The following is a 13089-nucleotide window of genomic DNA, read 5'->3' as shown; positions in this document are numbered from 1 at the left end:
ATAGTGTGTAAATCATTAGTTAACTCTATTTGAAAATATGAATGGAGGAAGACATGGCGCCGAATTGAAAACCTCCCCCTTTTTAGAAATCCATTGAAAACTCAATGGTATAAAAGAACATATTAAAAAATCCTTCAAGCCAATATTTTTTTTTCTTGCCACAAAGCTCCATTATATCATGGCAGCTTTATTGCTATCTAGCCTATCTATCTAGCCTATGGGCTAGTAAGTAATATTATTCTTGCTTAAAATTCTACTTATGATTAATTTGTAACTCAAATTTACAGTCCAATAACTATCCTTAGTTTATTTTAATGTGTACTTATAGTTCACTATGTTATTGTGACCTAGATTTTCCAACAAAATAGATCGACAAATTATCTGCTGCGCAGCTACAAGGCTGCTGTCCTACATATAAAATGCAAATACATTTAAAGATAAGAATATTTGATCATCAACAGGGTGTTAAAAGTGACTAGGTTAAAATCAGCAAATGAAGTACAAGATCTGGACTCACAGAAGAAAGAAAAGGAATGGGAGGAGTTTGAGGAGGCAGTTGGTTTTTCAAAGGTCGCCAGGATGATCAGCCAATCTGTAAGTTTTAAAGTAAGGCCAACTAGGCGAGATGAAGAATGTAAACAAACTGATAACATTATTGAATACGAGAGATAAGGACAGAGATAAACTCTCCTGTAACTTATACTCTATCCACGGAAGGAAATTAGTATAGCGCTCTCGTAAAAAAAAGTCAGTAAAAAAAATTTTGGAGACTTCCACTATTTTTGACGTAACATCCGTTAGGTCATTTTTTTTTTCGTATAAAATATAGCCTTTGTCACCCGGGCCTTTACAGCAAATCAATTGACACCTCATTTGTCAAAATCGGCCCAGTACACACGGAATCTGGATACATACATACATATATAGACTGCTAAAATCATAACCCTTCCTTTTGGCTATGCCGCAGTTGGGTAAAAAGGAGTCTGAATGTATTGTTGCAGGAGAAGCTAGTGATTGGTCACAACATGCTATTAGATGTCCTGCACACGCTCAACCACTTCTTCCAGCCGCTGCCACCAGACCTAGCATCCTTCAAGGAATTCGTGCATTGCATGTTCCCAAGGTTCGCCTCAAAATATATTTTCTCACTAGTTAGTCATCGGAATATCTGGAAATGCTTTCTTAGGGCCGGCGCACATACGGCGGAGCGCAGCGCAGAGTATGCCCGTGAAGTTTTCTAATCGCGTGAATTTGTACCAGATATGCGCAAGCACGCGCGGGACTGCGCGCGGACGCGGATGCACAATTGATTTTAGATATTATTTCAATGAGGACAATGTCGATAATATTTTGACTGTGAAAAATGCTCTGCGCTGCGCTCCGCCATATGCGCCCCGGCCCTTAGACAAGACAATTTGTGTGCAAATTACGTAAGATTATAGCCTTAGTAGCCTTCAGGACCATATGTTATACTGTTTGTATCTAGAAAATGAATCAAAAACAATTTGCTTTCGGATTGGTTGGTTCTACCATCTAGTAGTCTCGACATGAAAGTGTGCAGAGAGAGCTTATGTAAACAAATATATTGTCTGTTGCTTATAGAGAACAATAAGCAACAGACTTTTCACTTTCACTATCTTATCCTAACCTAATCTTTTTTCGGTCATGTCAGATTTCCGTCCCATCGGCTGAAGGGAGTCCCATTGGACGGAATAGAGAATGCACGTCATGTGTTTGTTGTGCATTATAATATCTCCTGCGCATTTTTGGCTATCTTTATGGAGATAGGCTATGATAACTCGGTAGGAAAGGCATTCCAAACCAGTGGCTCTTGACAATTCAAAAGTACTTGTTAACCCCCGACCCAAAAAGAGGGGTGTTATAAGTTTGACGTGTGTATCTGTGTATCTGTGTGTCTGTGTATCTGTGTATCTGTGTATCTGTGTATCTGTCTGTGGCATCGTAGCGCCTAAACGAATGAACCGATTTTAATTTAGTTTTTTTTGTTTGAAAGGTGGCTTGATCGAGAGTGTTCTTAGCTATAATCTAAAAAAATTGGTTCAGCCGTTTAAGAGTTATCAGCTCTTTTCTAGTTTTCTTGTAGAAAAGAAGGTTACATAATCGTTAGGTTCATAATATGTATTATGTCAATAGACAAATGTCAAGCTGTCAAGATGGACGTTGTCTAAATAAATAATTATTTATTTGAAAATGATGTTTTGGAAAACTCAAATACTTTGGATCGTCGGGGGTGTTATAAATTTTTAATTTACACTTGTTTTACAAGTCTAATTGAATAAAAATATTTTCAATTTTGTTTTTTTTTTAATTATTATTGTTACAAGATGTACCACTACAGGTTTTGTTCCAGGTTGCTAGACACTAAGTACATGTCAAGTTTGCCGCCGTTCAAGGACAAGGTGAACTCAAGTGTGTTGCATCACTTGCTCGCCACATTGTCAGAAGCGCCCTTCTCGCTGCCTGACACTGGTAAGGTCTCCTATAATATAGTCAATCAATCAGCCTGTTTGTGTCCACTGCTGGACATAGACTTTCCTGAGAACGCGCCACCACACACGATCCTCCGCCTTCCTCATTCACCCACTTCCCGTTATCCTCTTAAGGTCGTCAGTCCATCGGGTCGGAGGTCGTCCCACACCGCGCTTGCTGATAGATCTCCCATAACAATCTGTGAAATATGAAGTGTTACAAACAATTTCCCAACTGCTTAAATTCAAGCAAATCTATGTAACATATAAGAGTTTTTGAAATGCTTATTCATGTTACAAGGGGCCAAATTTTGTTCCTTGAAGGCGTTATTGTGAATTCAGAGCAAAGCGAAGGATTCAACAGAAGAATCCCGAGTGCAGCGAGAGATTCTAAAGTAAAATTCTAAGTGGAGCGAGGAATTCAATATTCGCCGCCCAAATATTTTGGGGCCGAGTAACACATACTTTTTATCACTATCTATCTATGAGAAAAACAAAACTCATACTAAAGCACGAACGCGGACCAATCAGAAGGGAGAAAGTTCAAACACCCATAAGAACAAAATGGAATTTTGTTTTCGCTATTGCCCAATTGCCAATCCAATGCCAATTTTCGTTATTCGAGTATGTAGGTATGATGAAAAAAAATTAGCGCTTCTAATCTGTGAATGTAATGTGAACGTAGAGTCGGAAGAGGGGCGCGGCTACACGCGCGCCGACGACAAACACCACGAGGCGGGCTACGACGCGTACGTGACCGGCCTGTGCTTCCTGGCCATGCACGCGCACCTGGCGCGCATGCGCGGCGAGCAGCGCGCGCGCGTCGGCGCCGCGGACTCCGCGCTGCTCAAGCCCTTCCTCAACAAGCTGTTCCTGGCCAAGACGGCGTACCAGGACTCGCCCTATATCAACTTGACGGGGGCCGATCGTGAGTTCCGTTGTTTGTTTCTATATCCTTAGATCAGCGACTGTATACCTACCGTTGCGAGAAGTCATTAACATCATCGTCAATAGACTTTCACGCTATACATAGGTATCTTGTATGGATTTCCGCATAGTGTGTATAGTCTTGCGCCGCGCCGCCTGAATCTCACTCTCTGCGACTCGTTTGATGTCGTCTCAACTAGTAAGTAATTTTAATTTAGATTTTTTGATGGGGCTGGCATAAAGGTCACCTGTAAAAGCCCCTTAAAGATATTAGGTGACATTGTTTTTTGATGTTTTTTTTTATTAATAAATAAATTAATAAAATAACTACAGAAGTTTACCTTCTTCCATTGAATGAATAAGAATGGATACATGCAACCATTTTTTGCTCCTCTGTCTATTTTTAGCAGAACAACGCTAATTATTTTGGGAGTTAATGAGTAGTTGTTTAAAAAATATAATTTTCCAGCCGCGCCCTCCAGAGACCACGTGTTCCACTTAACGTTCCCCAAAGAGTGGCAGAGGAATGACATCAATCAGTTGTTTAGTGCGTTTGGTGAGTTTCACTGATTTTCCAGAATATTATATTTATGTTACCGCATATTTTGGTACCGTTGTTGCCTCGAAGGTTGACATCGACCTCCGTTGCCTCCACGGTCGCCATCGATCTTCGGTGCCTTGACGGTCGGCATCCACCTTGGTGGTCTCGTCGGTCGACACCGACCACCGTTGCCTCGACGGTTAACATCGATCTCCGTTGCCTCGATGGTCGACATCGATCTTCGTTTTCTTGACGGTCGACATCGACCTTCATTTTCTAGTTGCTACGACGGTTCTTTGTTTTCTTACTTAGACAGACTACCTGTCTTTTGTCTTCGCACCCTGTACACACCCTAGATTAAACTGTGTGTGCGTAGGTTCAGACTTGTGGACATTTGTTCTAGGTCAAGTAACCGTGCAGTTTCTGGACGATACATCGGCTCTGGTGGGGCTTTCGAGAAAAGACCTCGCCAAGACGGTCGCCCGAAGCTTTGCGAATAACAACCGGATATCCCTCGTGCCCTATCTCAAGTACAAGGTGCAGACTAACAAGGTTATTATTATTTAGTCATGCAGCATGATCCCATCGCCGGTTCTTTAATGAGCTAGGGTCTCCTCTCATAATGAGTAGGGGTTTGGCCCTTATCCGCTAGCCAAGTGCAGATTGGCACACTTCACACACTTTTGAGAACATTATAGAGAACTCTCAGACATGCTGGCAAGCAATACGCACCACCACCACGCAGCACCACACAAATCCTAAAACCACATTTTTCACAAAACCAAGATAAAAAACACAAAAAATTTGCAGTTGGACATTGTTAGGTCTACATCTCCTGAGGATGCTCCGGTGTCGGGGCGAAACGTGCGTCGAGAGGTTTTGGGATTTGTGTGGTGCTGCGTGGTGGTGATGCGTATTGCTTGGTGGCTGACTTTTCTTGCATGTTTAGCAGTGGGAGGGCGAGTGGTGCATACCGCATGTTGCACCATGCAGATTTGTCTGGTTTAGCGGAGTATAGCAAATTAAGCTTTTGGTTCCTTTTATATCATGGACTTCCGCATAATATCGTCTGCTTCTATACAACATTTGTGCATTATATTCTTCGACATTTACTTCACTACATAATTTCGTGTTTTCCACAGAGCAACCAGCAGCATTTGGAGCGTCGTGAAGATTCATCGGAAAAGTTCACCAAATTGTGCGTAGTACTCATTAGTATCATGTTTTCCGTTCTGATGCATCAAATGTATATACAGTAGACATTCCAACCCCCAATATTGCAGGGCTAGCATAACAGGCTCAAGAACGCTGTTTCAAAGATTAGGTACTTATATCGATTACGTATCAACAAATGAGTTATCTTACAAATTTCTTGTCGGTTTTGTTACTGGTTTAAGATTTATGCGCCCCTTTTAGCTGACATACTTTTGAAATTTTGTCCTTACAGCAAAAGTTAAAAAGTCTTCAACTTAATATTTAAAATGTGCTCAATTAATTGGAGTTGTAGCATTCGGGCGATCACAGATACATTGAATTGAAACACTACGTAAAAGTACTTGTCTACAATCGCAGAACTTTTCTAAGCTAAAATGCCTAAGCTACGATTTCTTTGTTCGAAGTGGATTCCAAGGTTGAGCAATTTTAATTTGGAGTATTTTTTTTAGCGCGCGCTTTTTAAGTAGACTAATATGAACATGAGGCATATGATTGCGCATTTTACAAATACAGATCTCAGCCGGGATTGTGTATTTAATCCTTAGTTTATGACCTGCGCGTACCACCATGTTGTAACTTCAGATTAGACTATACGCTTTGCACGCACTAACTATTGACCAACGTAAAATCTGTAGATTAAACAATTTAAGAGAGCATTGGTTTTGTCTATGCGTTTATTTCGTAATTCGCACTAACTGTTGACCGTAAAATCTATAGATTAAGCAATTGTAGAGAGCATTGGTTTTGTCTATGCGTTTATTTCGTAAGTTTGGCTATGACTTGAAAGCACTATTTAATTTAAGACGGTTTTTTAGTATTTTTTAAATTAGCACCCATTGTTTTTAAACAGAAATTGTATCTCGAATATTTTGTTCGGCTATGACATATTACATCGTATTTGTACAAGTTGAACCATAGGAAGGCGTACCTAATAACTAATACTTAATTCCGTTTTAATAACTCCGTCTTGAGTTACATTTTGTAAGATAAATGTGTATTGTTACCAGCTTAATTGAAATACTAACCAAATCTTTGCTGAGTGGTTCTGTAAGTTTCTATACGAATTTGAACATAACTGAAGTTTTTGGAATAAAACTAAGTATTTTAATGGCATGTTAAGTCCATATTGAATGGACGGTGTAGTATAAAATCTGAGCTCACCGATGAGTAAGACGGAAACGCACGGTACGAAAACTGTCATCGAATGTATCCCAAATGCGGTTTGAGTATTCACTTTAGTTTTTTTTTACATTATGACATATCATTGATTTTACGTAATAAACACGTTATTAGTTTCTCAGCAATTGAAATTGCGATATCTATTTGTCTTAATCTGAATCCTGTAAATGTAATAATAGGTAGCAATAGCTTAAGTTAGCCTGCCAAAGGTGTGTTTTAACTGAAATAGTTGGCAATTTCTGTTTGCGATTCCTGAAAAACCACCAACGTTTGTTGTTCAAACCACCATGAATTAAACTTAAACTAAGTACGAGTAAGATGTGGTCATTACGGTTGCCCTGTAGAGAATAAATCATTTATGTCCTAATTTCTCTTAGCATTCCGCTCACTTTAATTATTATTTAGGTTATAAGCATAAGGCTGAATGATGCAGTAGGCTGGAAATTGTGGTATTGATTGTTTGATCTCGTTTTATCTGCTGTACTTTCCTATATATATAGTTACGGTTTTATCTTAGTTTTCTAGATCAAATTATTTCTAATCCAGACAATTTATGAATTATCTAATCATTCTATAGTTTGAATGATCGTAGGTTTTGCGGAGCGGAGTGGAGACATGCAGGACCAATCAGATTATGGATAGATGACGTGATAATTTTAATACGTCATCTGTCAATAAATAGACCGTATTTTATCGCGTTAACAGACGTCAATATAAGCGATTGGGTAGGTGAGGGACACGTTATCACACATGAACTTATTGACAAGATATATAAATATTATATTTACCAAAAAGGATTGGGAGGATGTTGGAGAGTACAAAAAGACAACTTTTGTATAATTCTCCTACATACAAAAAATACACACCAAAAATACTCAACAATCGGAACGCGACCTATGTTAGTTTTCACGTAGTTTTCTATAAATGGGTTTTGATTCCTTTGGTTCGTCTTAAGCGTTTTATAGGTACCAAAAGTTAAAACTTTATGATGAATTGCGAATTTATTCTTATTGTAATATTTTGTTATTTAAACTCAATGAAATCAATTATACTCTATCCACGGAAATAAGCTAGTATAGGTCTCTCTCTGTTACGTAATTCCATACAAATGACAGAGACAAAAATGTAAACATTTTGAGCTACCAACCGATCACAAACGAAAATATGTTTTCAAATGTTTTTGAAAACATTTTTGAATCGAATGTTTTTGAAAACATGTTTGTGATTTGTTGGTGATTCTAAATAATTAAGACCCATCGAGACTTTTGTCTCTGTCATTTCCACTTGGGATAGTGACGTAACGGAGAGAATCCCATTCTAATTTCTTTCCGTGGATAATAATAATGTTAAACATCATACCATTGTGATACAATTCTGATCTGTTGCTTATTCAAATTGTTTTAGAAGTGGTATTTATGTTATTAACTTATTTCGAGTTTTGTTAGTCTCAGATTTTTACAACTAAGTTTTTTATTTATGTTAAGTATAAGATTAGCAATATGACTCTAGCTAAGTTTCCTAAATTAAGTTTGTAAATAAAAAAGTTTTGATATTATGTTTCTATTTTATATTGTTTATTTTTTAAATAAAGTTTGCAATATCTGTTGTTTATTTGCAATATAAGTTGTTTTATTTCTAATTTTAGTCTCCGTTAGAGTCATGTTGTTCATCTATATTACTTACAAGTAACCGCTACGCTTAATAGAGTAGGTACTTACCAGTAGTACCTACTATACTCTATCCACGTAAAGAAGTTAGTATAGCGCTCTCTCTGTTACGTAATCCCATTAAAACGATAGAGATGAAAATCTCAGTGGAAGTTAACCATTTTGAGACGACTCACCAACCACAAACGAAACTATGTTTTCGAATTGAATTTCGAATATTTTTGAATATTTTGAACGAATATTTTGAAAACATTTCCTAATTGAATTTTGAATGTTTTTTAAAAACATGTTTGTGATTGGTTGGTGACTCAAAATGGCTATCAACGCCAACTGAGATTTTCGTCTCTGTCATTTGTATGGGATTACGTAACAGAGAGAGCCCTATAGTAACTTTTTTCCGTTGACAGTGTATGGTATACAGAGGTCTCTTTCTGTCAATAGGTAAGATAATATGTTGTTTCACTGAGAGGGCTCGTGAGGGAGGGCGCAGTTTGCAGGAGGGTGACAGTTGACGTAATAGTCCAGGAATTTAACGTCGCCGTCACCCTGTTGCAACCTGCAGTCTACGAGCCATCTCACACCCGTATTCACAAACGTTACTATGAGGTCTCATGAGGTCTCATAGTGTGCTCGAACGCACAGTGTCGGTTCCACCAATCAGATTACTGTATCACGTCAATTTACAATGATCTGATTGGTGGAGCCTACACTATGCGTTCGAGCGCACTGTGAGACCTCATAGTAACGATTGTGAATACGGCCGTCAGTGAGCTGGTACACCTATAACTTATGCACCGATATAGGTAAATATCGTTAAGGTTGGAGCAATTATTTGTTTAGAATTCACAATTTTATTTATCAGGGACCCGCTCTGGTTCGCACGGGCAGCTTATTACAATTTTCGTAGGGATCTCAAATTAAAAAAAAATATATAGACTACGTCACTCAGGAATAATGTAGCTTTCCACTGATGAAAGAATTCTCAAAATCGGTTTAGAAGTTTCAGAGATTACTTCCTACAAACAAACTTACAAACTTTACCTCTTTATAATATTATATTAGTATAGAATATAGATGAGGTATACTTATACTTTAGTCCGAAAGAATAAGTGTGCAAGAAATTGAGCAAGGAATTTTAATTGACGTGTTTAGCCATTGTACCGAAATGTAGATACGAATCTTAGCTTACTGTATTCCTTTCTATATATATTATAGTTTAATTATTGGGCGAAATAATTTATACGGGCGCATTTTAGAGAGCTCTCCAGCGGGCTATTGTGCGCTTCGGTTAACGGATCGTGAGAGGATATCAGTAAGATGACCACGATTTTGGGAAACGATAAAATATATACGAGTACTTACTCCTGAGTTTATAAATATTGAATGTATTGTAAGGTCTCTTATGGGTACGGGGACGGTCTGTAAACACCGCGCGATTTTGTTCTGCATAATTATTCTGTGACATCGAAATTGTGTGGAGCCGATCGCGCGTATTTTTTTGCAGTTTCATACAATTTCCATACGTTCGCAGATTTCTTGGGATAAAATTTCCCGCAGAATTATCTTTAATTGTATGAAGCCGTTCATCCGCAGGTATATTATTCGTAAGTGCGTGCTGTTTCATACATTTCTCATAATATACTTACTACATATATTATAGACATCTGCGAGAAAAATGGCGCGGTGAAATTTCGCAGTGCGGGTTACACTAATGGTTATAAAACAAAGTAAGAGATACTTAAGGGGCATAAGATGGGCCTGCCCGCGAAATTCAAATTTAATTTGGTTTTTCGCAATTTGTTAACTAATACGACAACGTAGACTTATGGTATTTTAATTGCGACAATGGCAGTATCATCCTCACAGGTTTATATAAAAATCTTTACGTACTTGAAAGGGTCCAGTTTAAGAAATTAATTCTAGTATCGACTATTCTCACAAATTAGTGGTGTGTGCATAAGTGTTCGGTTGATACACTTGATTCTTGGTGAAATTTTTTCGAAATCGCGTTAATATTTTTCGTTTTTTTTTTTTAATGTGTGGTATAAAAAGTCATTGCTACTAAACACGACGTATGCACGCAGTTTTAGTTAGGTTTTAGTGTTGACAGTTTCTCTTTCGCCTCACCTATTTTATTGTGAAACAATCGCATGTAGGACAAATGTATACAGTTACATTTCAATGAACTTTCTAACGTCTTTTCCTATGTTGTTATATGTCGCGATTTAACCGATTGTGAAAGGATATCTGTAGGGTAGCCATGCGTTTTAGAGGAGGCTGCTATTATATCATAATCTTTTCTATAAAAATTAATATTTGCCTGCGTGTCTTTTCGTTCGTTAGACTAGTATACGGAGACGCAGGCCGCGCAGCACAGCACAGGGCTTGAATCTCTCTTCTATGTTATCCATTGTATATATAGCTGATGTAATTTATAGATGTGCTGTGTTTTTACTGTTTATCTGCAATTTTCAGTTATCGCCGAGAACCCGCAATAAAATTGTCTTAAGGAAAAACTCGAACTTTTGACGTATATCCTAATCATTAATGACTTCTCTCATCATACGATTCACAGACGATTCATATCATTTTTTGATTTCTTCTCTAACCATGTTTTAGTATGAGCATGATGTCCTAAACACAAGCTACATAGTTTCACTATGAAATGTATTACGTAGGTAATTGATTTCCATATAATAAGAAATAAATATATTCCGAAACAATAGGTGTGACAACAAAATACAGAACCTCCATAATTATTATCGCGACACCCGATTTCGGAGTCACCATAAAAGGAGTATTTTGCTATTAATTGTAAATATGGCCACCCTCATTGTCTGGACAATGGCGCGTGGACGCGGCGACCCCGCGACCTCGCGTGCGCGCTTCCGCCATCTTGCATTTTAATGCGCCCGCGCACCGCATTAGCATAGACGACGCGTGCGATGATATTCCAGTCTCATTTACTTAGCGCATTTGTGCATTCTCACTTGAATTGTTCGCTGATTTCGCTCTGTAGCTTACATCTCCCATTCCCGTTTGGTTGCTTTGGTGATGATTTTCTTGGTTGATCCATCTTCTTTGTATTTATTAACTAGGTGACGCCCGCGACTTCAGTGTGGATTTAGGGTTTTAAAAAAACCCGCGGGAACTTTTTCATTTTCGATTTTAAACAAATTTCAGACAAATCAGCAAACGTCCAAAGTTTCACATATTTTATAATAGAAATAGGTACTTAGTAGGTATTTACCTATTAGGAGTGACGAATTAAGATAAGCTTTGATCAGTTTTCGACACCTGCTGTAAGGTTACTTCAGGGTTTCACTAATAATAATAATAATATTTCAAAACTTGATACCCCTAAAGGTTACGTTTCAAATAAGAATCTGTTATAAAAACACTTTATGTAGTTTAAACTTTTGCAAAGTATACTATTACGTCTTTATTGGTCGCCTAGTTGCTAAAACAAATATCTTCTACCTATTGCTCTACCAACTTTATACTTACCTATTTTTAAATCATTTCAACATATTGCCGGTCCAGAAGAGTTATCACAATATGACATATCTTATTATGTTGCAAAAGTTAATATGACCGGTTAAAATTGACAATTTCCTACTAGGTATATCAATATATTCACATAGACAGTCAATTTCACTATTGGTATCTCCACGGTGACCTTTATAGGGATTTATTGCGCGTCCGCATTGCATTAGCGAGTAGCGACCAGCCGCGAGTGGCATATCAAACTTTGGCACGCCGCATATAAATAAAGCCAACGGGAGAGAAGCAATTGTGGCACGCGTCGATCGCTCGTAAACACTTGGATTTCGTCGGCATCGCTCGTGCCGATGATATCGGACGGTTATGTTGTTTAAAATCCAGAGTAACATACTCACAGAGAGCTAAGAGTTCAAAAAAAGTCATAAGGTATACCTACTCTATATTTTAACAAGTTGTGCACTGAAAATTTACGAAGTGGGGAAAAACTGACGCATCACGGGCAACAAGGGACAAATTGATCAATCAGTCGCATGCTCTCGGGAAATCCCCTCGCATCCCCTTCGGTCCGCTAGATTTAAAAATCCTTTACGAAGATAAGCGTTTCGCTTGTAAAAATTGTACGTTGTTTATATATTTAAGTAACTTTGGCACGTTGTTTGTGCATGCGTCCCAAACTGGGTCGCGATTATCACTTCCACCTCTGCTCAGGTAGAGTGCGGTAGTAACAACCTCTGATTTAGGTCCTTCGCCCTCGTCTGCTCATGGGTCATCGCGATATGTACTCGTGTGTTCGCCATGAGTGGGTGTAGCATAAGAATGCTTGAGACGTGTTTATTTTGACAGAAAAAATATTTATTTTACGTATCACGTTTCTTTTCTTGCATTCCTAAATTCTGTATAAAAACTAGTGTTTCGCTTATAAAACTTGAACGTTATGTGTCTTTATGTTAGTTTACATTCAAAGTGAGGCTTCTGAATAAATTCATTGCTCTGTGTCGTGTAGCGCACGCGTCCGAAACTGGGTCGCGATTATCGCTTCCACCTCTGTGCTCACCGCTCAGACAGAGTGCGGTAGTAACAGCCTCTGATTTAGGCCCTCCGCTCTCGTGCCGCGCATGATCCGCTCAGAATACTATCTGCTCTTGAGTCGTCGCTATATGTGTTCTCCAAGTCCAAGTGTAGGCGTAGCATAGAAATGTTCAGGATGTATTTATTTTGATAGAAAATTTATTCATTTTATTATGTTTCGATTTTAACGAAGAGTCAATGGCGTTTCGCTTGTAAAACTAACATATACTTTACTTGTCTTTATGTAAGTTCATATTCATATTTAATTATTTATGGATAAAATGTGATACTTCTGTATAAGTTCATTGCTCTGTCTTGTGTAGTGCACGCGTTCTAAACTGGGTCGCGATTATCGCTTCCACCTCAGTGCTCATTGCTCAGACAGTGAGGTAGTAACTGCCTCTGATTTAGGCCCTCCGCCCTCGTCTGCTCATGATTTGCGCGGAACACTGTCCGCTTGTGAGTCATCGCGATATGTGCTCGTGTGTTCCCCAGGTGT

The 13089-nt window shown here is 38.4% G+C and overlaps 1 protein-coding gene across 2 annotated transcripts in view; it reads left to right on the top strand.

Annotated features, from left to right (window-relative positions):
* Window positions 1–13089, top strand: part of LOC123871515 (poly(A)-specific ribonuclease PARN-like) — a 39956-nt gene that overhangs the window by 3203 nt on the left and 23664 nt on the right. Inside the window, exons 5-11 of one of the 2 annotated variants that reach the window (XM_045915356.1) lie at window positions 462–594; window positions 1002–1123; window positions 2372–2490; window positions 3175–3417; window positions 3886–3972; window positions 4361–4494; window positions 5100–5155. In XM_045915356.1, the coding sequence (XP_045771312.1) occupies window positions 462–594; window positions 1002–1123; window positions 2372–2490; window positions 3175–3417; window positions 3886–3972; window positions 4361–4494; window positions 5100–5155 (894 nt within the window). Of the gene's footprint in view, window positions 1–461; window positions 595–1001; window positions 1124–2371; window positions 2491–3174; window positions 3418–3885; window positions 3973–4360; window positions 4510–5099; window positions 5156–13089 lie in introns of both variants that reach the window. The other variant, XM_045915354.1, reaches the window with a different exon arrangement.

Source organism: Maniola jurtina, chromosome 14 (genome assembly GCF_905333055.1).
Source record: "Maniola jurtina chromosome 14, ilManJurt1.1, whole genome shotgun sequence".
Lineage (NCBI taxonomy): Eukaryota > Metazoa > Arthropoda > Insecta > Lepidoptera > Nymphalidae > Maniola > Maniola jurtina.
This window is presented reverse-complemented; position numbering and strand designations above follow the sequence as displayed.